The following is a 22,142-nucleotide window of genomic DNA, read 5'->3' as shown; positions in this document are numbered from 1 at the left end:
TCCTAAGCTTCTCACACTCGCTCCATTAGGCTATACTCTACTTCAACGTATGGACTTAAAAAGTTATTTTGAACATCTGATATCCAGTCACTTCATCTGTTGGTACATCTTAAACTGTTAGTTTTGGTTTGGTTTGTTTGCACGGTTATTTTTAAAGGCAGTAAGAGGAAACAGTGAAAACAGTGGAACGCATAATTTATTTATATTGTTCGCAGACAAATACACCGTCTTCAAAAAAGTAAACACGAAAAGGCAAAATAAAGATAAACTACCACTGATTTAGCTACTATCATCCCATGTCCACGATTAAAACCTTCACCAGCTGGAATGTTAAACAATGCGTAGAAAGATTTTTCCTCAAATTAGCGGACACCCATCAAATTCGCGGACTCCCATGAGTAACCACTGAGAGCACTGTTATCGCCCTCCACGCATCAAAGCGTCTGGTCGTCATTGTCGGCAGGTCTCCGATGTGCTCCGGGGGAAACAAAGTGGCAAGGGTGCGTCCGTGGATTTCGACGCTGCGTAAAAGTGTGAAACTGTGGCTCTGAACCCACTTACCAGACGATGCGCTCGGCATTGCCTTCCCCCCTGGAAGCCACATCCCTAGCGCGATGAGACCCAATAAAAAAGTCTGTGAAAAAATGTAGGGACTCTCTTTTAAAGCTCAACACTGTCCACGTCCTCAAAAGAATGGATCTAATTAAAACGTTGCACTCGTCATCATCGTCAGTAGATTGCCAAGGTTTCTGCAAGAAGGCTGGGATGAAGTACCACATGACTCGCGCGGGCCGTTCTAGGATGAGAGTCATCTTGAATTTCTCTTCTCTCATTGGTCCTTGGGTCGACTTTTGACACGCAGTCAAAGGAACCTCCTGCCATATAAATAGGGCTGATTGGACTTTATTATTCTAGCATCACGGCAGCAGGTTCCTGCTAAGTTTGGAGTAACTCTTGTCACCACAACTGTATGCCTGCTTAAAAGTAGTTCAACCAGGGCACTGCAGCACAAGGAGTCTGCATGTCGGACTAGACATGCTCAGCTTTGTGGATACCCGGATTTTGTTGCTGCTTGCAGTGACTTCATACCTAACATCATGCCAATGTAAGTGTGAAATACGCTTTTTTTTGTATAGGTTACCCATGGATTCTGAGCCACTTTTATTCCCCTGACTCAGTTTACGAGGATTTGCTGCGCTTATTTTGTTGATTACTGGCGACTGTGCTTGGATATCAACGCAAGGACAGCTAGAACTACATCTGAGGGCTTCTACTTTTGGCTATCCACAGTTAAATCAAGCGGATTCGCGTGCTTTTACGGATTCTGCGTTTTTACCCCTGAGGATACTTTCTTCTCTGTCTCTATACCCATATGAGAAATGAAGACAACTAGTTGTTAAAAGTTGGCTAAATGAGAAAATCAGACGTACAAAAAATATTTGAAAAGTTTCTAAGGCATGTAAGGTAATGGAAGTAAAAACAAAAAGGCGTAGATGAGGTTTAGCTCAGAACGGCACATTTGGGCGTTGTAGCACATCTTTTGTCTTGGCTCTTTTAACGCACGCTTTAAATATAGAGCCATTGAAAATATGCCCCCTAGTGGACAAATTGAGACTTGGCAGCAATTTACATATTTTTGAGTTTAGATATTAGAAATTTGGATGTTAGCGGTAGATATCATTCAGCTTTTGAGTTTTGAAAAATAAGTATAGCTATTTACTTTTGAGTGCTTGTAGAAGAAATGTTAGCACCCTGATGCCATTTTCTGCTTCTGCCTGAAAGAAACATAGGCCTAACACAAATAACAAAATTTGCTGTAACCGTACCATTCGGACAACTTTAATTCGGTGGCGATTAAAAGTTTTGTACTAAAATAGTATACTAATTATAGTTTTCTACCCTAATTTCTGCGTGAATTTCCCTTGCACAAACAACAAACCTGCCATCTAGTGGACAGTTACTGGTATAGCACTGAATTGACGAGACGGGAATCTAAGTGGCAGTCTTACCAACGCGAAAAAAAGACCAATGATTTAAGATTATTGTTGTGCATAAACAAATCCAAAGTACTGTGTCGCACGGCAACATTATACTCATAATCATAAAACTCATAGATCGACAACAGCTTTAATAAGCATTACAACTGTTCTTTGCAACTCTTTAGAAAAGAGGGATATCGCACATTTACACTACACTACGATGATCGGAGAACACTGATTTGAATGCCAAAGAAGACCGCGGTGTTTTAATTCTAAATTTGCATCATTGAAGTGTCTTATGCATCTCGCAACGTGCAAAAAGATGTGCCGATTTTTTCTTATTATTAATAAAACGTGTTTAATAATCGTTGTTTAATAATGGTCACAATCACTCTTTTTTCCCAAAACGTAGCTTGTTGATCTAACCGTCATCTTGTTTAATAATGATGTAAATATAAGGTTTAGTAGGTTACACTCAAATAAAAGCTGCGTCAGAGAGTATTTATATTATGAGACATTATTTACAAATTGTTGGTTTTCGGTGAAAATTGTTTATCGATGGCATGATGATGATATAAGGCCTACCCAAGTAAAGCCTAATAGTGTTTATCTCAGAGGTGCATTAAAATTGTTCAAGGCACATACAATTTCGATGTGCTGTTATATTTTAATTTGCTGGAAGCTGTTATTAAAGAACTGTGACGTAAAGGTATTACAAAGAATTCTGTTACATCTTAGTACTTGATGCTAGCAGATTTCTGCATTCCATATTTCATGTTAAAAAATAGAAGTAAACTAAGGCCTTATATTTGAACATGCGTCAGAATGGAAGATCATGGAAGATTAGAATACATGGATGATCATTTCGGTCAGAGATGATCTGAAACATCATGTATGGCAACTAAACTTAGGGCAAAATTCACAGCAAAATCCACCGTATTCTCTTAAGTACAGCCAGTTATATCAGTATGATAAAATGCTTTCTTCTCTCCATAATTGTCTAACGGATTATCCCTCTTGTTCTCTCTCTCTTTTGGTTCATCCTTTTCCACCATTTTCATCCCCACAGACACGGTTAGTATACATGCATGGAATTATTCTGAAAATAGTATTTGCAGAGATTTTTACCTTCTTGTATCTTTGTCCATGTTTGAAAGCGTTTTTTGATGATATTCAAGGAGTGAAAATATCCTCCGTGCCAATTTGACCAATCTCAAACGTGCAGAAACATTTTGTATTATTAAGAAATACCTACGATGGTTAGCTTTTACCCCCTTTTTCGTGCCTGCTGAACGACTGAGACCTGGTTGGCCACAGCTAATGTCAGTGAAATTAAAAACCACCCTTTCCTGCCTTGGACACAATGAACCTTTTCAGGTGGCTTTTAGGAGGGATGGACTTTTAAATAAACGCAGCATAGCAGAGAAATTCCTGAAGTGGGAATTATTGAGTTATTCCCATATATGCTTGACAATTTTAGTTTTTAAAGGATTTATTGTATTTGAGATTGAGCCAAATTGTTCACCTGGATATTGAGAACAGTTAACTTGTTGCTTTAGATGTTTAAATGAACAAATTGTAAGAAATGCATGTCTTCCTGTCATTGTCATGTATTTATCTTGTGGTTTTGAACTTGCTCTGTGATGCACCTGGGCACTCTTCTCTCAGGCCTAATACTTATATGTTTTCTGGTGCTGTGCTCAGTTAGTCTCCTGAGAATATTTAACATGCATGCTTTGTTTGGTAAACTAATGTGTATGCATGTTGCAAAACACAGATTTAATTTCCATTTAAGATTATCTGAAGATGACAGCTTATTGTGGTTAACTTTCTAGGTATAGCATGACCTGTCTGGACATGTGGACAAGGCCTAATTTACATGGCCATAACTGTAAGCGGTGATGTCATCACATTAAACAGTGATGTCACCTCTGGCCTTCTGTAGTATGCTGTAACAAGTCCTTTGAAATTAACTGTGACCATTGTCCTGAACACACATGGTCAAATTTGTTTATGTAAACATACATAAACAAGACTTCTGTCAAAGGATGTTGTTTAGCAATTTCAGGGAATTAGTTAATCAACGTTTTTAAAAAAAAAAAAAAAAGCATGATAACTAATCTTTATGATGGCCACAAATTCATGTTTTCTTTTGGACTTATGTTAAATTATGATCTTTCATGTTTAGGGCGCCAGGGGACCAAAAGGACCTCGAGGTGACAGGGTAAGTAAACAAAGCCTTTATTTAATATGACGAATGTATTTCATCTGCTAATGCAGACATAGCAAGAGGCCAACTTGTCATTTCATACAAATCACATCATTTCTCACAGGCTTGGATTAAGACAAAATTGCAAACAGAAAATCGTAAACCTTTATACTGGGAGCTAAAGTTTCCTAATATTTCTACCTTTTCACTGTTGTTGTGTCATACAGTATGCCATTTGGTATATCAGCTAATGCAGAATTAGCATGAAAAGAATTATGGAAGTTTGGTGTCAAACCTGTGATGTTTGTAGCGATGATCAAAGAAATATTTAGTGACTTTAGAATACTTTAAACACTTTAAAAATGTCAGCTTTGTACTTGATCATTTAACTATTGAATGGTTACTTTATGTTTCCTTTTGCATAGTTTCCCCTGTGTTAAATGATACATCTTACTTTAGGAAGGACTCCCTTTCTGACGTTCTGTACTATGTGTCTGTATTATATCAGGGTCCTAAAGGACCGGACGGAAAACCTGGCCAACCTGGACTTCCCGGGCCTGCCGGCCCCCCTGGCCCCCCTGGTCTTGGTGGAGTAAGTTTACAGTTTTGAGATTGAAACTAAAGTGTACAGTTGCTTTTAGTCTACTTTTTGCATCCCTTGTATTGGATATGGTCAGAATGACAGTGGACTCCATTCCTGTGTCATTTTACATAAACTTGATGGTTCAGTGAAGAATCCACGGCCCTTGGGTCTGTTCCCTCCATCAGAAAGATGGAATGTGGTGTTTAAAAGTCTATGACTCTTGACCGTATGACCCAATTAGATTTGACCTTTTGACCTTTGCCCTTTAACCACCAGTGACATCACAATTCAATATGGCTGTTTGTGTTGTAATGAAACTGAAACTACATTAATATTACTCGTGTAACTTGTAGTATTGCAAGTACATAAATAAATGAAAAATTGTTCAAGCTGAAAAACGTTGTTGTGAGCATTTGTTAACTTAGAAGTGTTATAGTTTTAAACTGCAATTTATTTTTTAAAAAATCACTTACTTATTTGCAGTTATATTGTGCAAAACTAGTGAGCTTCCAAGCAGTTTTAAACTGATAGGCAAGCACACTGTGCCTTGTCTATGCCAGTTTATTGAGATGACTAGATTAATAATGCTTGCTAGAATGACATGAGATTAACAGCTACTGTTACCTTTTAACAGAACTTTGCTGCTCAGTATGATGGAGCTAAAGCCCCTGACCCTGGCCCTGGACCAATGGTGAGTTCATTTACGGTTAATCACCAGTATGCAGGTATGACTGCGCTGTCCGCTGGTTTATATTGGTTTATACTATATTTTCTGAAGAAAAACAAAGAGGCAAAGGTACTTTCGGATTTGTGCTTTTTTTTTCTTTTTTTGTTTTAATACAAATGGCTAAAAGCCTAGTATAGCACATGCTGTCGTTACGTTAAAACTCATCATAATAAAGATTTATTTAGTATCGTAACTGACCATAGAAATGTATGGACCAATCAGTGATTAAACTTTCATTTCTTCTCCAGGGTCTGATGGGACCTAGAGGCCCAAGTGGACCTCCTGGCCCGCCTGTAAGTATTGTAATGTTTTTTATCTGAGTTGAGTGAGTTTTTTTCCCCCTAATTTTCCATAGTTACAAAATCTTAAAATAACAAAATCTCTCATCTCCATATGTAGGGACCCCAAGGATTCCAAGGACATGCTGGAGAACCTGGCGAGCCCGGACAAGCTGTAATAACACCACTTTGTCCCAAAATCCCCATCTCATTTTCATTTATAAGTCACAGAGTTGGTCCTGACCTTGCTCCTCACTATCATTTTCTCTTCTTCTTTTTCATCAAAAGGGTCCCATTGGACCTCGTGGCCCTCCTGGACCTCCTGGCAAGAGTGGTGATGATGTAAGTAACACCATCACTTTTCATTAATACATTTTTTTGCACAGAGCCTCATGTTTTCATTTATTTCAGAGGCCATGGATGTGAAGGTCAGGCTTCATTTAACTTGATCAAAATGCTGTGACTGGATCAGTCATCCAGTCCAGTCTGGTTTTACCATGGGTACACTTTGCTGAGATGTCTGATGTCATAAATATGACTTGTCTTTTAGGGTAACCCTGGCAGATCTGGCAAACCTGGAGACAGAGGTGCTCCTGGTGCTCAGGTAAGGGCAGCGTCCATGTGAATTTGATTCCCTATCAGACAAATTACTCATACTAATGTGACATCTCAGTATTTTTGTGTCTAATGGACAAAACTGTGTCTAATCACAGCTGAACAAGTGTCATTGAAATGGACTTCGCTGACAAAACTATTAACGTGAATACAATCTCTTTTTTTTCTCCTTTGTTTCGCAGGGTGCTCGTGGATTCCCTGGAACTCCTGGACTTCCCGGAATGAAAGGCCACAGAGTATGTGTTTGATTTGAAAGACTTTTCTCAGTATAGTCTGTTAACTCGGGAAAAGTGTTATCCCACTGATGATGTCGTATAGCCTGGACGTATAGATCCATATGGTTACACCAGGAAACGCGTCATGCCTTTATCCAAAAGCAAATGCTTCCCGGTCAAGATAGAAAACACAGAAATGTCAGAAGAGATAGATGCAACAGTCTTGTAATTCTTAATTGTTTCATCACAGGGATACAATGGTCTTGATGGACGCAAAGGAGAGCCTGGTGCCGCCGGTGCTAAGGTATCATCGTTTATCAAGTAGAGTTTTTTATCTGCTTACTATCCCCTTGAGGGTGAGATGGGTATGAAATCTTCGAGGAAAATATGAGTATTTCAGATGTCTTATTTCTGATTTCACAACAGATCAAGTTCATAACTTGTTGGTTTCTGTGCATTTCATTTAAAATGTATTTATTTAGATGTAGTAACGTGTTGTTGTAATAAGTAGCATGTAGTCTCATCTTAATGACATTCTTAACGTTTCTCCCATAGGGCGAGACTGGCGCTGCTGGTGCTAACGGAACTCCCGGACAGAGAGTAAAGTTCATATTTAACTGAAACTCATACATTGGCTCATGTTCCTAAACTGAAGGGCCATAGTAGAACTTCTCATAGAAATTAAACATGTGTACTGAGGTTTAATTTTGACACAGGTGATCTCTAGACAGAACAATGATGACACTGATTCCTCCTTTTGCCTCTGTGTTTAGGGTGCTCGTGGACTGCCTGGTGAGAGAGGTCGTGTTGGTCCTGCTGGTCCAGCTGGTGCTCGCGGTGCTGATGGCAACACTGGTCCTGCTGGTCCCGCTGTGAGTGTTTATGCTTTGAGCCCACGTTACCTGAATTGCCCCAGTACTGGACTGGACTGTGGCCTAAATGTCCCTATGTTTGTGTTTTTCCTATCCAGGGTCCCCTGGGAGCTGCTGGACCTCCAGGTTTCCCTGGCTCTCCTGGACCCAAGGCATGTATAACATTTACTTTTATCAGAAATCAAAATATTATTTAGGCCTTATGATGACATCTCATCCTCCATTTTGTACACCTCTAGTCAAAATCTTGGAAACAGTAAAGAACATCCTTCTTGAAAGTGTAGATTCATTATCTTGTCAAATGGCTTAAAAGAGTGGGAATTATAAATTTAGTAATAGAATTAGTTAGGCCTCAAGTCCTTTAGTTGTTGAGTCTATTAGTCTACATTCTTTTACAGATAAATCTCCCTTTAACTTTTAGTTATTGGTTTTAAATGGCTATATCATTCACGCTGTATTTTTGCTTGTGTATAACAGGGAGAAATTGGACCTGCTGGACCCTCTGGTCCCGCTGGTCCACAAGGACCTAGAGGAGAGCCTGGTCCCAATGGCGTGGTTGGCCCAATGGGTCCCCCTGTAAGTACTTCACATTTATTGGTCAGTTTTGTGAAATTAGCATTAAATTGATTGGGTGACAAACTCACATTTTTTTTACGTCATCTCTTTACAGGGTAATCCTGGTGCTAATGGTTTAAATGGTGCCAAGGGTGCTGCTGTGAGTATTCAGTTAAACTTCGTGCTTGCCAGACATGCTCTGGGTATTTGTTTGGCTAAAATGCATCGATAGAAAGAAAATGACCATAGACATGCCCAGTTACATCTCACAGAGTAGTTTCTAATGGAGTCAGAGGCAAATAAAACCTTGTGACACATAAGTTTTAGTTTGACGTGATTTATTAAGATTTAATGTGAATGAAGTAGAATTTAATATTATATGAATCAAAGAAGGATATCTATCAAAAACATACAAGAGGCTGAGTCATCCCCACCGTTTATAGGGTGGACACAAATCAGTAACATTTCTTCATTATGTTTGGTCTAGTGTCACTGTATCCCAGTGGTAGCCATCTCTAAAATAATAGAAACATAATGAAATATGAGCCATATTTCACATCAGAGTACAGGTCAGACACATAATCACATAATCCGATCAGGATTAATTATTTAATCCTTGTTAATAGCTATCATTCAGACAATTCTTTCTGTAAAACATTTATATTCAGTCTAACATGATGAACAGTGCATTTGAGCTGATATTCTGCAGCCTCTTAAATAACATATAAAAGTCTTATAAGTTATATCATGATGTGGATAACGTTTATCACGTAGATCCCATGCCTTTTTCAAATCCCATTGAATAAAATGCCAGACTTATTGACCTCATCCTGTCCATTCTTCATAGCATGATTCTCTAATAGATTTAATATGTACAACTTTATTTATGAAGACATGATGACATGATGCCTAGATTTGTTGGCTTCTTTCAGGGCGCCCCTGGTGTTGCTGGTGCCCCTGGTTTCCCAGGCCCAAGAGGAGGTCCTGGACCTCAGGGTCCAAGTGGGCCCAGTGGGCCCAGAGGCCTGAACGTGAGTGCCCTTTGACGATATCACAGTATTTAGTCCATCAGTCTTGAATTGTTAAAGTAAAGTAAAAATGATGAAATGCCTCACAGTATGCAAAATTTAACTGTAGAAACACATTTTGTTGGCAGAGAGTGTCAGAAAGTACGACTGTCAATAAAACACATCATGTATACATTGTACTCACACTGAAAAACAACATACAGCACCCAAGCCTGAACACTTATTTCCAGACATATTTCCCAGACAAAGTATTTCACCCAAACGCCTCTTTTTACAGCACTGCACCAACCACACTATACCTTACAGCACATATATATTTGAACATTTGTGAATTGTGAACAAACAATGGTTGAACTCCCTCCCACAATAACCCTTGACCTTATTTTTCTCTACTCTATAGGGTGATCCCGGTATTGCTGGAGTGAAGGGAGAGGCTGGTGTTAAGGGTGAGCCTGTAAGTATTGACAGTTTACCGATCAGCTCAAAATATATTTTCAAATATAGATTCTTTTGTGTGTCTGAATGTTCTAGGTCACTCACCTCTCCCTCTGTCCTGTAACAGGGTAGTTCTGGACCTCAGGGAGCCCCTGGTCCTTCTGGTGAGGAGGGCAAGAGAGGCCCAACTGGTGAGCAGGGTGCCACTGGCCCTGCTGGCCTGCGTGGTCCCAGAGTAAGTTGTATTTGACTCTCAGCTCTGTTTATTACAAATACTACTTATGAGGAAGTCAAAAAACAATTCTTGTAGCAGCTTAGACCAGAAACACAATAACTTAGAGACTCTAAACTCTCTGCTTCAGTATAGGTTTATTTGCAGAATAAAAAATGTAAAGCAGAGATATAACAATGAAGTATCTTTACAACCATATTGGAAGTACAGGTGGAGCACAGAATAGTCTGATGCAGAATGCTTTATTCAGCACAGTGATCTCAGAGTGACCTTATTGTGACCTTAAAGCAATGTTGCATACCCTAAGTCTCATGTATCTGTTCAATAGGGAGCTCCTGGAACTCGTGGTCTCCCTGGTATGGGTGGCAGATCTGGCCCAATGGTAAGTGCATATGAATCTAAACCAGCCCTGGTTTTTACCATGAAGGCATGCAATTCTATTTATTTAACCCTTATTCACAACCTATTGATAATTAACCAAACATCTTGTTAGGTTATATGTCTATATGATTATATCGTTATATGATATTCATAGTTTCCTGCCATCAAGCGTATAGAAATACTAAATTCTGGGTAACCTTGCTTAAGTCTGCCCCTTCGTTTTTCAGGGCATGCCTGGAGCCCGCGGTGCTACTGGCCCTGCTGGAGCCCGTGGACCCCCTGGTGATGCTGGTCGTGCTGGTGAGCCTGGTCTGACAGGACCCAGAGTGAGTAGTTCATCTGTTCCCTATCTGTCAAGGGACTATAACCAATAACATTCACAGTGGTTTCATTTCCAATTCAGAGTGAATGCCATCAAAATCAAAATGAAGAAATCTGACAGAACAGAGTTAAAACACTAATCTTGTTTCTGTCAACAACAGGGTCTGCCTGGAAGCCCTGGCAGCGCTGGTCCTCCAGGAAAGGAAGGTCCTGCAGTGAGTATCACTACCTGTAACTCAAAATGTACAGAAAAAAACTTGTGTACTAGAGTACTGACCACTGCTGCTTTACCTCTCTCTCTACCCTTTACCTCCAGGGTCCTGCTGGTCAAGATGGCCGCACTGGTCCCCCTGGCCCAACTGGTCCCAGAGGTCAACCCGGTAACATTGGATTCCCTGGCCCCAAAGGACCTGGTGTAAGTAAACAGTAGATGCGAAGTAACATCATGAAGTGAATTGGATGAGCAGGTAGATAATAATATTTAAAGAAGAAGACTTACAAAGCCACCATGTTTGTGTTCAGTTCGTTGCTTTGAGAGTGTAGTTTTTAGTAGTCCTTACCTTAATTAACATGTGTCCATAATGCTGAAGTGCACTGTTACCCATAGAAGGGGACGCATACAATGAAAAGGACTGAATGGAATACTTATTAACAGTGTGATATGCTGTCTTAAAATGTATGATTTTCTAAATTTTTCTTTATTTTCTGTAGGGAGAGCCAGGCAAACCTGGTGAGAAGGGTCCTGGTGGTGCTCCTGGTCTAAGAGTAAGTACCCATGCGCTCTCTGCTTTGGAACAGATCTCGTTTCAGCAGGATTGATTATGATCGTGTAGTTGAGGATGCTGTTGTGCACCAACTGATGCAGTCGGTCTTCCCTCTCCTGATTAGGGTGCTCCCGGCCCTGATGGTAACAATGGCCCCGCTGGTCCCGTTGGACTTTCTGTAAGTACCTTTGAACCTTTACAGCTATTATAAGTGGTTGGTGGGTAACAGGATATTGGACCCTCTTGCTTTAAATGTTTCATGTCCAGTAAAAGCAAGGTCTCTCCACTGCCCTCTAGGGTGCTTCTGGTGAGAAAGGAGAGCAGGGACCCTCTGGTGCTCCTGGCTTCCAGGTAAGTGTCATATGCACAAGTTATTGGTAAACTAAAACAGACATCTTGTTCTATACTGTGAGACAGGGTAGTCTTGCTAAAACCCTCAACACATATTGAAAACACATGAAAAACCAGTAACACAACCAGAGACTTTCTATTACACACAGTATAATTTTGTTCTGTTAATGCTGTCTCTGCTAATGCTATTGTTTCAGCACAAGCTAAAAATTTGGAAACTTTAGGCAAAAATGAGAACAGCATTACAACAATATCGTTGCATAGTTTTCTGATTGTGAGGCAGCTGCATTTTATTCCAATCACATTGAATTTTTTTTGTAAATAATCATGTTCAAAGCATTATATGGATATCACATTTATGAGATCACGGATTGTTTATGTCATCACAGGATTAATTTATGGTGAATCTATCATTGTCTGTTTGGCTTATTTCTCTCTTTCATCCTTACAGGGTCTACCTGGTCCTGCTGGACCTGTTGGTGAGGCTGGAAAGCCTGGTGACAGGGTAAGTGATGCTCTGCCTAACATACACATAGAGGCATAACGTATATTTCTAAACAAACACATAGAGGGATAACGTGTCATGCCAAACAAACACATAGAGGGATAACATATAGTTCCAAACAAACACATAGAGGGATAACGTATAGTTCCAAACAAACACATAGAGGGATAACATATAGTTCCTAACAAACACATAGAGGGATAACATATAGTTCCAAACAAACACATAGAGGGATAACATATAGTTCCAAACAAACACATAGAGGGATAACATATAGTTCCAAACAAACACATAGAGGGATAACATATAGTGTCAAACAAACACATAGAGGGATAACATATAGTTCCAAACAAACACAGAGGGAAAACTTGCAGAGCCTCGCTTAGACACTTTAGAGAACTGCATGGATTCAAGCACCACACCATGAAACATACTAGCATGCTGTAGGACATGATGGAAATGTTCAACCACATGTCTGTGTAATGATATACCCCCTCAAAGCATTCCACTATACCAAACATACAATTTAAGAGATCTAAGAATCTAATTGAAAAAATGTAAAACTAGAAAAATATATATAAAAATACAAAGAATATAACAAATAATGTATTCTGGCTCACCATCTGTTTGCATATAGTCCAGCCAGACATGTAGAGTATTACTTGGAAGATTCTGTCTATCTGCATTTCATCACTCACCTACACATGGGGCTGTTGTAACGTGCGGTCTTGGGTACTCTGTGGAATATACTTGTGTTTTTGTTTGTTTGTTTGTTTGTTTATATAGATACACTTTTTTTATAATCTATACTTACTGTCTGTTCACAGGGTATTCCTGGAGATCAGGGTGCATCTGGACCTGCTGGTGTGAAGGTATCTATTTTTTAATTTGTATATATATGTACATGAACAATGTATTTGTAATGTGACTTCTTTTGTTAGCGTGAAAAAATTGGTCTCTTCCTGTCCTTTCTTCTCTTATTCTCTCTCTCTCTCTCTCTCTCTCTCTCTCTCTGCACAGGGCGAGCGTGGTAACCCTGGACCTGCTGGAGCCGCTGGCCCACAGGGACCTATTGGTGCCCGTGGTCCTCCTGGTACTCCTGGACCTGATGGAGGCAAGGTGAGCATCAGAGATCTTCAAGAGCCTTTAGAGAGTCAACAACAAATATAACATTTTTAATAAGACATGTATTTCATGATAATCCACTATAACAATTGATCATAAAAAGTTACCAGTAAGTACAGGAAAAGAATTTTTCTCCCCATTAGTATAATTACTACACAATGTAGAGGATAACACATGTCACACATTTGATTTTCAAGTTTTTCTCTATATCTAGGGTGAGCCTGGTGCTGTTGGAGCTGCTGGAGGCCCTGGTCCCCAGGGTCCTGCTGGTATGCCTGGTGAGCGTGGTGGCGCTGGCACTCCTGGAGCTAAGGGTGAGAAGGTGAGTTCTGGAACTCTCTGTTTACATAACACACATCACAGCAGGTTAATTGCGTGAAATTTCAGCAACCTTGTGATAATCATCTCTGATAATGTTTGCTGAGTTGGAGCATATTACTATGCGTTATGTTAAGCAGTAAAAAGTGCACTCATTGAGAGATTACGTTGTATTTTGTGATATTGTTTGCTGTTCTTTCGACATAGACTTCTTTAGACATGTAGGTATTTAAAAGATTTTTATTACATTGTGCTGAATTAAAATGTATCTTTTTCCCCAATGGCTAGGGTGAGCCTGGATTCAGAGGTTTGGAGGGTAACGCTGGAAGGGATGGTGCTCGCGTAAGTTACTTCTTTCACTTTGCAAATGGGGTACCCCTGTGGTTTCCCCTTCAAATGGATATATTTTTTATCACAAAGGTATTGTGTACCTTTGTCTTAATCTTACCTCTGTGTCTTTGTTAGGGTGCTCCTGGACCCAGTGGACCCCCTGGACCAGCTGGTGCCAATGGTGATAAGGTATAAAAAAAAGTCTGCCTATTTAGCCATACATTTGGTTAAATATTAAGATTAACACTTTCAGTAGAGAGCAAGTAGCAAAGGTCTTTTAGTTTTAAATTCTATTTTTCTTTGTAAAAATTGAGTGGTTATTGTTCGTTGTTTTGGCTTGTGATTAAATGAACTGACCAAGACCAGGAAATGGACTCAGAATTTACCTATGGCATATAAAGACTCAAAACCCAAAATCTCAGACCTGATGGCCAACCATAACACTTACCTGTCACCTGGAAAAGCTTCAGAATATATTACAAATTAGTTTTGGGCAGAGGCTACGAATATATGCAACTCCTCACCATCGCCACCTGGTGGAGGAAATTTTATAACCTGCTAAGGAGTCTCTATGTTGCTCAGTGGAGTCCTTACCACTAAATCTATGGATCAAAATGAGATATTGATGTTTGAATAACAAAAGCTTTTTGCCTTTTTATACCTTGAGCTGCTCTGCTTCCTTTGCTAATAAGTGTTCATATTCCAAAATTTTTCCTTCAACAAAAATCATTCTTTGAAGCACCCACAGTGTGTTTGATAAAACCAGAGCAGTCTCCAAGGATTAAAAGGATTAAAACAAAACAAACAAACTATTAAGTCAAATGATTTATAGTCCACAAAGATAGATCTCTGTTTCTGATGAAATTGAGGCCAGACAAAGACAGTTTCACCTTTATATTAGGAACTGAGCTATTTGAGTTGTGGCAATAGTACTTTGTTGAAGACAGCAAGAAAGTCACTGATGATAACTTACATACTTTAAACATATTTTAAAACAGCGGTCAAAAAGTGATCTGTGAGCATAGTGGTGTTGTGAAATTTGGCATCAAAAACTGAAATGTATTACCATGTAGCAGTTAGGTTTGGGTGCATCTCATTTTATCCTTTAAGAATTGAGTATTCTATGAAGTGTCATCTCCTCTTGACCATAAGAGTTATGCAGCAACACACTGATCATGGTAGGAGGCAGTTTTTGATCAGCAGACTAACTGGTTTCACGTGCTTTCTTAAAGGGTGAGACTGGTTCCTTCGGTCCTGCTGGCCCTGCTGGTGCCCGTGGTCCTCCTGTAAGTAACAAATCACCATTTCTTCTCACTTTTTCTCTTTTCTGGATGTAAACCATCCATACAGGACCAACACTGTGTTACGTTAAATTACATTACACCTTCACAAGGTACACTGATCACCCTATATTATGCTTCTCTTGCATTTTAGGGAGAGCGTGGTGAGTCTGGCCCTGCTGGACCTCCTGGATTTGCTGGCCCTCCTGTAAGTTGACATGTGTTAATCTACTAAGTAAGAGTGCTTCACGGAAAAAGACTGTGATGGAAATAAACAAATTAGTCTTTGATGACGTATTTAGATAATATAATCTTTACATATGGAAAACCCTGCAAGTGCTGATATTGGTGATGTCTCTTGCAGGGTGCTGATGGTCAAACTGGTGCCAGAGGAGAGAAAGGACCTGCTGGTGGAAAGGGTGATGTTGGATCTGCTGGCCCCGCTGGCCCTGCTGGCAACTCTGGACCACCTGTGAGTTTCTCATTTCTGCCTCATATAATTAATATATTGTTTATTGACCCTTTAAGTGATCTTAAAGTTCTCATACATCCCAGCTTTAAAATGAGGTCTACTCACAGGTGGTAATGCTTTCACACCATTAATGTGTTAGTCTTACCAGACAAATGATAATGTTTCACAAGGCCAGATTTATAGACCAGGAAGAGGTCAAACAAAACTGACATTATGCCCCCGTTGCACATTCTTCCAAGACAATATGAAAACTTGTTACAGGTGTTGTATTAAAGAACTTGGAAACTATTACACCCTCTGGGGAAACTATAGACAAAGGGCACTCATCCCATCAAGATGAATGGACTTATAGCCTCTTACAGTGTTTCTAACTGGTTTCTCTGTCTTTTGCTTTTTTAGGGCCCATCTGGACCTGGTGGACCTCCTGGTGCTCGTGGTGACACTGGCCCCCCTGTAAGTTATGTTACTGATATTACCTGAGAGTCCTCAGCAATTACCCTGTATTTGTTGTTTCTCATTGTTGATGTTTGAATTTTACATTTTGTGTCCACTTTAGGGTCTGACTGGTTTCCCTGGTGCTGCTGGCAGAGTTGGACCTGGTGGTCCTGCTGTAAGTGCTGAAACAGCTGATAGTAATCCAATAACCACTCCATACATTTTATCAAATTTAATGTACCAGCACAGATCTATACATAATATCCTCATATCTAACTGGGTATCATTTAGCAAAAGTTCTTTATCTTTAAGGTCACAAAATAACTCTTTTCTTCTGCCCTACTTTATAGGGTATTGCTGGGCCTCCTGGTCCCTCTGGCCCTTCTGGAAAGGATGGACCTCGTGGCCCTCGTGGTGATGGTGGACCTCCTGGTCCTCCTGGTGAGAATGGCATTGTTGGACCTCCTGGTCTGGCTGGTGAGAGAGGACCTTCTGGAGAATCTGGTGCCCCTGTAAGCCTTCTTAAAAAATTTTCAAACCTCCTTTAGAAATAATTGTAAGCAAAAATTTCTCTGTTGACTCTTGCAAAATTCTAGTCATTTAGAGGGGATCAGCACAAGGCTAAAATCAACACTGTGTTCACATTTCTTCCTTTCAGGGCGCACCTGGACCTGCTGGACCTCAGGGTCAGCTCGGATCTCAGGGAATCAACGGTCTTCCTGGAGCAAGAGGAGAGCGTGGTCTTCCTGGTGGCCCTGGTGGTGTCGTAAGTGATTCACATTTAATAAAACTTGATTTGCTTTACAAAAGACGTCTCACTCAACATCATAATCAAAGCTCTTTTTTTTTTTTTAAGTACTAGTCAGTAGAAACCTCAGTATTAAGTATCCACTTGTTCTTAGAATCATGCATATACTTTGAAAATACAAAAAAAAATCTGTTGCATAAATGCTCAGAGCTGACACAACCAATGTTCCGTGTGATTCAGGGTGAGCCCGGCAGACTCGGCCCCCCTGGTGCCTCTGGTCCTCGTGGTCCTCCTGGAAACATTGGTTTGCCTGGTATGACTGGTCCTCAGGGAGAGGCTGGACGTGAGGTAAAGGCCACATTATTTTGGGAACTACCATGAGAGAGTTGTAAGATTAATACATACTATATTTTGAGGGTATGAGTAATCTGCATTGCTACTGTTCACTCACAATTTTACAAGGCTACAACTTTGAGCACATTCTGGTGTTCCTCCACAGGGTAGCCCTGGTAATGATGGTCCTCCTGGCCGTCCTGGTGCTGCAGGTTTCAAGGTAAGATCTATTGTCTGACCTCAAGTGACCACATAAAATGAACTGATTAGCCATTGCAGGGTTCCATGTCTTACTCAGCTGGAACTTGAGCAACTTTTACATTCAATGTACATGTAATGTATTTTAACCATTTCCGAAGTAAAATGTCAGTTTATTCACTGGTGGTAAATATCGAACATTCAAAAGTCAGATTAATATTCAGTGTGCAAAACGAGTGTTCGATGTGAGTAAAGAACTGCAGGCTAAATTCATCATCTGAATTGTGATCTCTAAGGGTGACCGTGGTGAGCCTGGATCTCCTGGTCCTGCTGGCCCTGCTGGTGCCCCTGGACCCAATGGACCTTCTGGCGCTGTAGGCAGACCTGGAAACCGTGGTGAGCCTGTAAGTATCCCAGACATCAGCACACTCATCGCAAATCAACGCATCATCTGTTAGCCTTTACCAAACACAAAGGAATTTACAGCATCTCAGTAGCAATCTTCAACACCGCTATTATTAATAATGCCATGGACTATCATTTAATGTCAACATTATGTTACATACAAACTTCTCTTTAATGCTTTAATGCTAAGCTTTCCTCTTCCCTTCTTTCAGGGACCTGTTGGAGCTACTGGTCCTGCTGGCCCTGCTGGAGCAAGAGGTGCTCCTGTAAGTATTCAGATAATGACTTGTCTTTGAAGGTCCCACTCCATCACATGTATTTCTCTACTCTTTACTTCCCACCACTGCCGCTCACCTCTGTTTTGTTCTGATCTGCAGGGCCCAGCTGGTTCTCGTGGTGAGAAGGGTGTGGCTGGAGACAAGGGAGACAGAGGCATGAAGGGTCTGCGTGGTCATCCTGGTCTGCAGGGAATGCCCGGACCCAGCGTAAGTGACCCCAGAGATGAAAATATTCATATTCCTGTGAGATATGGAGAGACACTTCTGTAGAGTCTCATGAATGTGGTAAGTTGCAGATACATTTGCAAGAGGGAAACCGTCCAGCAGTTTTAGAAAACGTGTTTCCAGTTGGATTGGGTATTGCCTTTGATCGGATCAGAATCTAATCAGAACCTTTGTATCATTTTAAATTGTATGTTTTAGATATGATACAATAGGATAACATAAAACTTTATTTATCCCGAAGGAAGTTGTTGTTCGTCAAATTTTTATCATATTCCAAACATACAGTCCATTTGCAAGAAATCACATACTGCCCTGTGCTTGTCTACCTGTGCATAATCTATCATATCTCAAACAGGGTCCTTCTGGTGATAGTGGTCCTGCTGGTTCTTCTGGCCCTGCTGGTCCTCGTGTAAGTAATTCCACTCATATATCTCATTATGGCATATTCTACAGCAATCGTATTGCTCTTGGACAATTTGAGTGACCTCTCCCTGCCATCTGTCTTTAGGGCCCAGCTGGTCCCACCGGTCCCCCTGGAAAGGATGGTAGATCTGGTTCTCATGGTGCTGTTGGACCTCCTGGTCACCGTGGTCCCCCTGGAAGTGTTGGACCTGCTGTTAGTAAACACAATCATAATTTTCCCTCATACTCTAATTTTATTGCTACACGCTCTATATTTAGAGAGAGGTCAAGAGCAGGTTGAGGTAGAATTGCTTTAATTTAGCATGACTGAACATTACTCTAGGGTCCTCCTGGATCTCCTGGTCTCCCCGGCCCTCCTGGTCCCGCTGGTGGTGGATACGACACATCTGGATACGATGAGTACAGAGCTGACCAGGCTGCTCTCAGGGCCAAGGACTATGAGGTTGATGCCACCCTCAAATCTCTGAACACTCAGATTGACAACCTTCTCTCTCCTGAGGGCTCCAAGAAGAACCCAGCCCGCACCTGCCGTGACATCAGGCTCAGCCACCCAGACTGGAGCAGTGGTGAGTAGTGAAAGTTTGTTCAGTCTCCAATACTGGTTCTTTCATTTCGGGACCTGTACCTGTACCTATGTCTATGCCTTGATATCTAATCTGTCAGATCTATCCGTCTCTTTTTAGCCGGTTTTATATTAACAGAATATTTTGCTGATCTGAGTTCTAATCATCCGTCTCTGCAGGTTTCTACTGGATTGATCCTAACCAGGGTTGCACCATGGACGCCATCAAGGCCTATTGCGACTTCACCACCGGACAGACCTGCATCTATCCTCAGCCAGCAAGCATTCCACGCAAGAACTGGTACAGAAGCAGTCAGGAGAAGAAACACACCTGGTTTGGCGAGACCATCAATGGTGGTACTGAGGTAAGCATGGGTTGTGGGCATGAGGGAAATAGTATGAAGTAATAAATTTATATTTGTGAACAGGATTACTTTAGTGTACTCACTTTAAAAAAGATTAAAATATTATACGTAACCCTGGTGGAGGTCTTTAATAAAATCAGTCTTGAGTCCTACATTTTATAAATGCAGTATATATGACCATCAAACTTGCACCTTTAAAAGCTTTAAACTTGTTCAGCATTTGTTAACCATTACACCTTTAGGGCCTCAAAAGGTTGCTCACATATGCTATTCTTTTCCTGTCATTTTCAGTTTGGATACAACGATGAGACTCTTAGCCCTCAGTCCATGGCTACTCAGCTGGCTTTCATGCGTCTGCTGGCCAACCAGGCTGTCCAGAACATCACCTACCACTGCAAGAACAGCATTGCTTACATGGATGCTGAGAATGGCAACCTGAAAAAGGCTGTGCTGCTGCAGGGCTCCAATGACGTGGAGCTGAGGGCGGAGGGCAACAGCCGCTTTACTTTCAGCGTTCTGGAGGACGGCTGCACCGTACGTTACTTTTTTATATCCTTGTTTCACAGTTACTGCAATCACATAACTGACAAAAAGCAGAGATCACTCATCTTATAGAAGCTTACAATGTAATCTTTACTGAAAGATTGGAAATAGTAAAAGCCCCCACTTGCACTGCTGTTACATTTGCAGCTCCCTTAAGAGGTGATGCATTCTTAATAGCTTTGTGGATTCACATGATTCAAATAGTAGAACTGGTTACTGAAACGATGCAATATGACATAAATAATCTAGCTTTTTTTTAATATGGATTAAAATTAATCGTACTGCTTTTCTGATATTTTGTACCAAGGCTTGATACGAGTTAATATGTCATGTATTTGTCACATTTCAACAGAGACACACTGGCCAGTGGAGCAAGACAGTCATTGAATACAGAACAAATAAACCAGCTCGCCTCCCCATCCTCGACATTGCACCTTTGGACATTGGTGGCGCAGATCAAGAGTTTGGTTTGGACATTGGCCCAGTCTGTTTCAAATGAATAGACTCATGATAAATTAAACGAGAGAAAGAAAGAAAAAAGAAAAAAATCTCTGCCCTTCTTTCTGTGTTGTTTTTTTATACTGAATGCTGATTTCCTCTGCACATCCACTTGCTTAAGCTGGGCACTATCGGAGAGGACCGATGGACTGAAAGGAGCGTACTGCAATGCAAATTAATACAGCAGCCCAAAGAGACGGGGGAAAACACCATGTTTTGGGACATGTCATCCTTTTGTAAAAAATCCAAAGAAGTGTAATAAAAATGATGAAAGTATGCATCACTTTGTGGTCTTTGTATATCTTCCAAAGAGGAGGTTTAAAACCACAATTTTCAATCGGTTTAAACTACCTCATGCCTGTGTTCAAGGAAATAATATTACCAGAGCTGATCCACATCCTAGATGTTACTTGTTGGTACTAAAGCTTCAAGTTCTGTCCTGTATCAAAGGTGCTCAAATACTTGAAGCAGTGTAACAATATGGTGCTACACTTGCAGCTTTGGAGGAAACCACTTAAAACTGTATTATCTTGTATTGTTTTGGAGGAGTTTTGCACAGGTCCTTGCTGATAACTTCCCATTTTTAAGCAGGTGGAAAACCCTAAACCTGATGTTTGTCTGGTTCTTTTGTTTGTTTTCATTTGGTTTTGTTTGAGTTTTTGTTTAGATTTTTTGTTTGTTCAGGCATTTTAATCCTCATTCCCCCAGTGTTCATGCTGACAGCACAGTTCTTCCAATTTAATGAGTTTCGGAGGCCTCTCTCTCTCAAAACAAACCACAAAGTTTATTGTACCTATTTTGTATATGTGAGATGTTTAAATAAATTGTGAAAAGTTCTGAAATAAAGCATGTCCAATGTTCCACAACACACCATTCCATGAGTAAATTGATTCAGTAATTTAAGATGAAGTAATAGCAATGAAATGGAGAACTCGCATGCCTTCCCTCTGTGAAATCAAAGGTTTCAGCTCCACAAGGACACTAACATTATGTCATAAGAAGCAGAAGATCTCATGTATTCATGCTTTGTGACTTGCCAAACATGGCCTGAATGAAAAGTTTCATTAAAAAGACAGGTGTATACCTTTCTGAAGATCAATGTAGTCGTTTTTCTGCAGGTATTCTGAAGTTCACTGTGCTATTTACATATTCAAAAGTTATCATATTGGTATTAAAATAAAAAAAAGCAACAGCTTACCTAAAATTTCCTATGCATTCTATGTATTTATAGAAATATTTTAATACGTAAATCATACATAGATTTCTTTACTGTTTTGCAAAGCATGAACATTGGTAAGTTAACTATAATACGTTACACGTTTTTAATAGTTCTGTTTGGAATTCATTCACCATTTCACCCAGACTTAAAAATGACAAATGATTTGGCATTTGTACAATTTGTGGTTAAAAGAGAATTTTTAAATTTACTTGTCGCGAAGCTCTTCCTGAAGGGGCAGTCTGAACACTAGAAAGTTTTAATACGTGCGGATCGCTGTCGAGACATCCCAAATGAGCATCGACTTTCAGTCCAATCAAAACCCTTCTATTCTTTTG

The 22,142-nt window shown here is 40.3% G+C and overlaps 1 protein-coding gene across 2 annotated transcripts; it reads left to right on the top strand.

Moving 5' to 3' along the window:
- Nucleotides 1-946: 946 nt before the first annotated feature.
- On the top strand, nucleotides 947-21,660 carry col1a2 (collagen, type I, alpha 2). 2 transcript variants are annotated; one of them, XM_030788828.1, is made up of 50 exons: nucleotides 947-1,105; nucleotides 3,049-3,053; nucleotides 4,168-4,203; nucleotides 4,697-4,780; nucleotides 5,406-5,462; nucleotides 5,747-5,791; nucleotides 5,898-5,951; nucleotides 6,065-6,118; nucleotides 6,327-6,380; nucleotides 6,574-6,627; nucleotides 6,857-6,910; nucleotides 7,162-7,206; nucleotides 7,380-7,478; nucleotides 7,577-7,630; nucleotides 7,956-8,054; nucleotides 8,149-8,193; nucleotides 8,966-9,064; nucleotides 9,462-9,515; nucleotides 9,624-9,731; nucleotides 10,057-10,110; nucleotides 10,337-10,435; nucleotides 10,592-10,645; nucleotides 10,747-10,845; nucleotides 11,142-11,195; nucleotides 11,319-11,372; nucleotides 11,492-11,545; nucleotides 11,997-12,050; nucleotides 12,878-12,922; nucleotides 13,071-13,169; nucleotides 13,390-13,497; nucleotides 13,782-13,835; nucleotides 13,959-14,012; nucleotides 15,056-15,109; nucleotides 15,258-15,311; nucleotides 15,468-15,575; nucleotides 15,975-16,028; nucleotides 16,132-16,185; nucleotides 16,361-16,522; nucleotides 16,669-16,776; nucleotides 16,999-17,106; nucleotides 17,258-17,311; nucleotides 17,586-17,693; nucleotides 17,907-17,960; nucleotides 18,072-18,179; nucleotides 18,553-18,606; nucleotides 18,706-18,813; nucleotides 18,943-19,186; nucleotides 19,363-19,547; nucleotides 19,839-20,081; nucleotides 20,443-21,660. In XM_030788828.1, the coding sequence occupies exons 1-50, from the start codon at nucleotides 1,036-1,038 to the stop codon at nucleotides 20,587-20,589; spliced, it is 4,059 nt and encodes a 1,352-aa protein (XP_030644688.1). In that variant the 5' UTR covers nucleotides 947-1,035; the 3' UTR covers nucleotides 20,590-21,660. The 2 variants fall into 2 exon arrangements, with proteins under 2 accessions (XP_030644688.1, XP_030644689.1); XM_030788829.1 differs by lacking the exon at nucleotides 3,049-3,053 and adding an exon at nucleotides 1,669-1,670.
- Nucleotides 21,661-22,142: the final 482 nt, after the last annotated feature.

The sequence above is a fragment of the Chanos chanos genome, chromosome 12 (genome assembly GCF_902362185.1).
Source record: "Chanos chanos chromosome 12, fChaCha1.1, whole genome shotgun sequence".
NCBI lineage: Eukaryota > Metazoa > Chordata > Actinopteri > Gonorynchiformes > Chanidae > Chanos > Chanos chanos.
The sequence above is the reverse complement of the archived record's forward strand: the minus strand, read 5'-3'. Positions and strand labels throughout refer to the sequence as shown.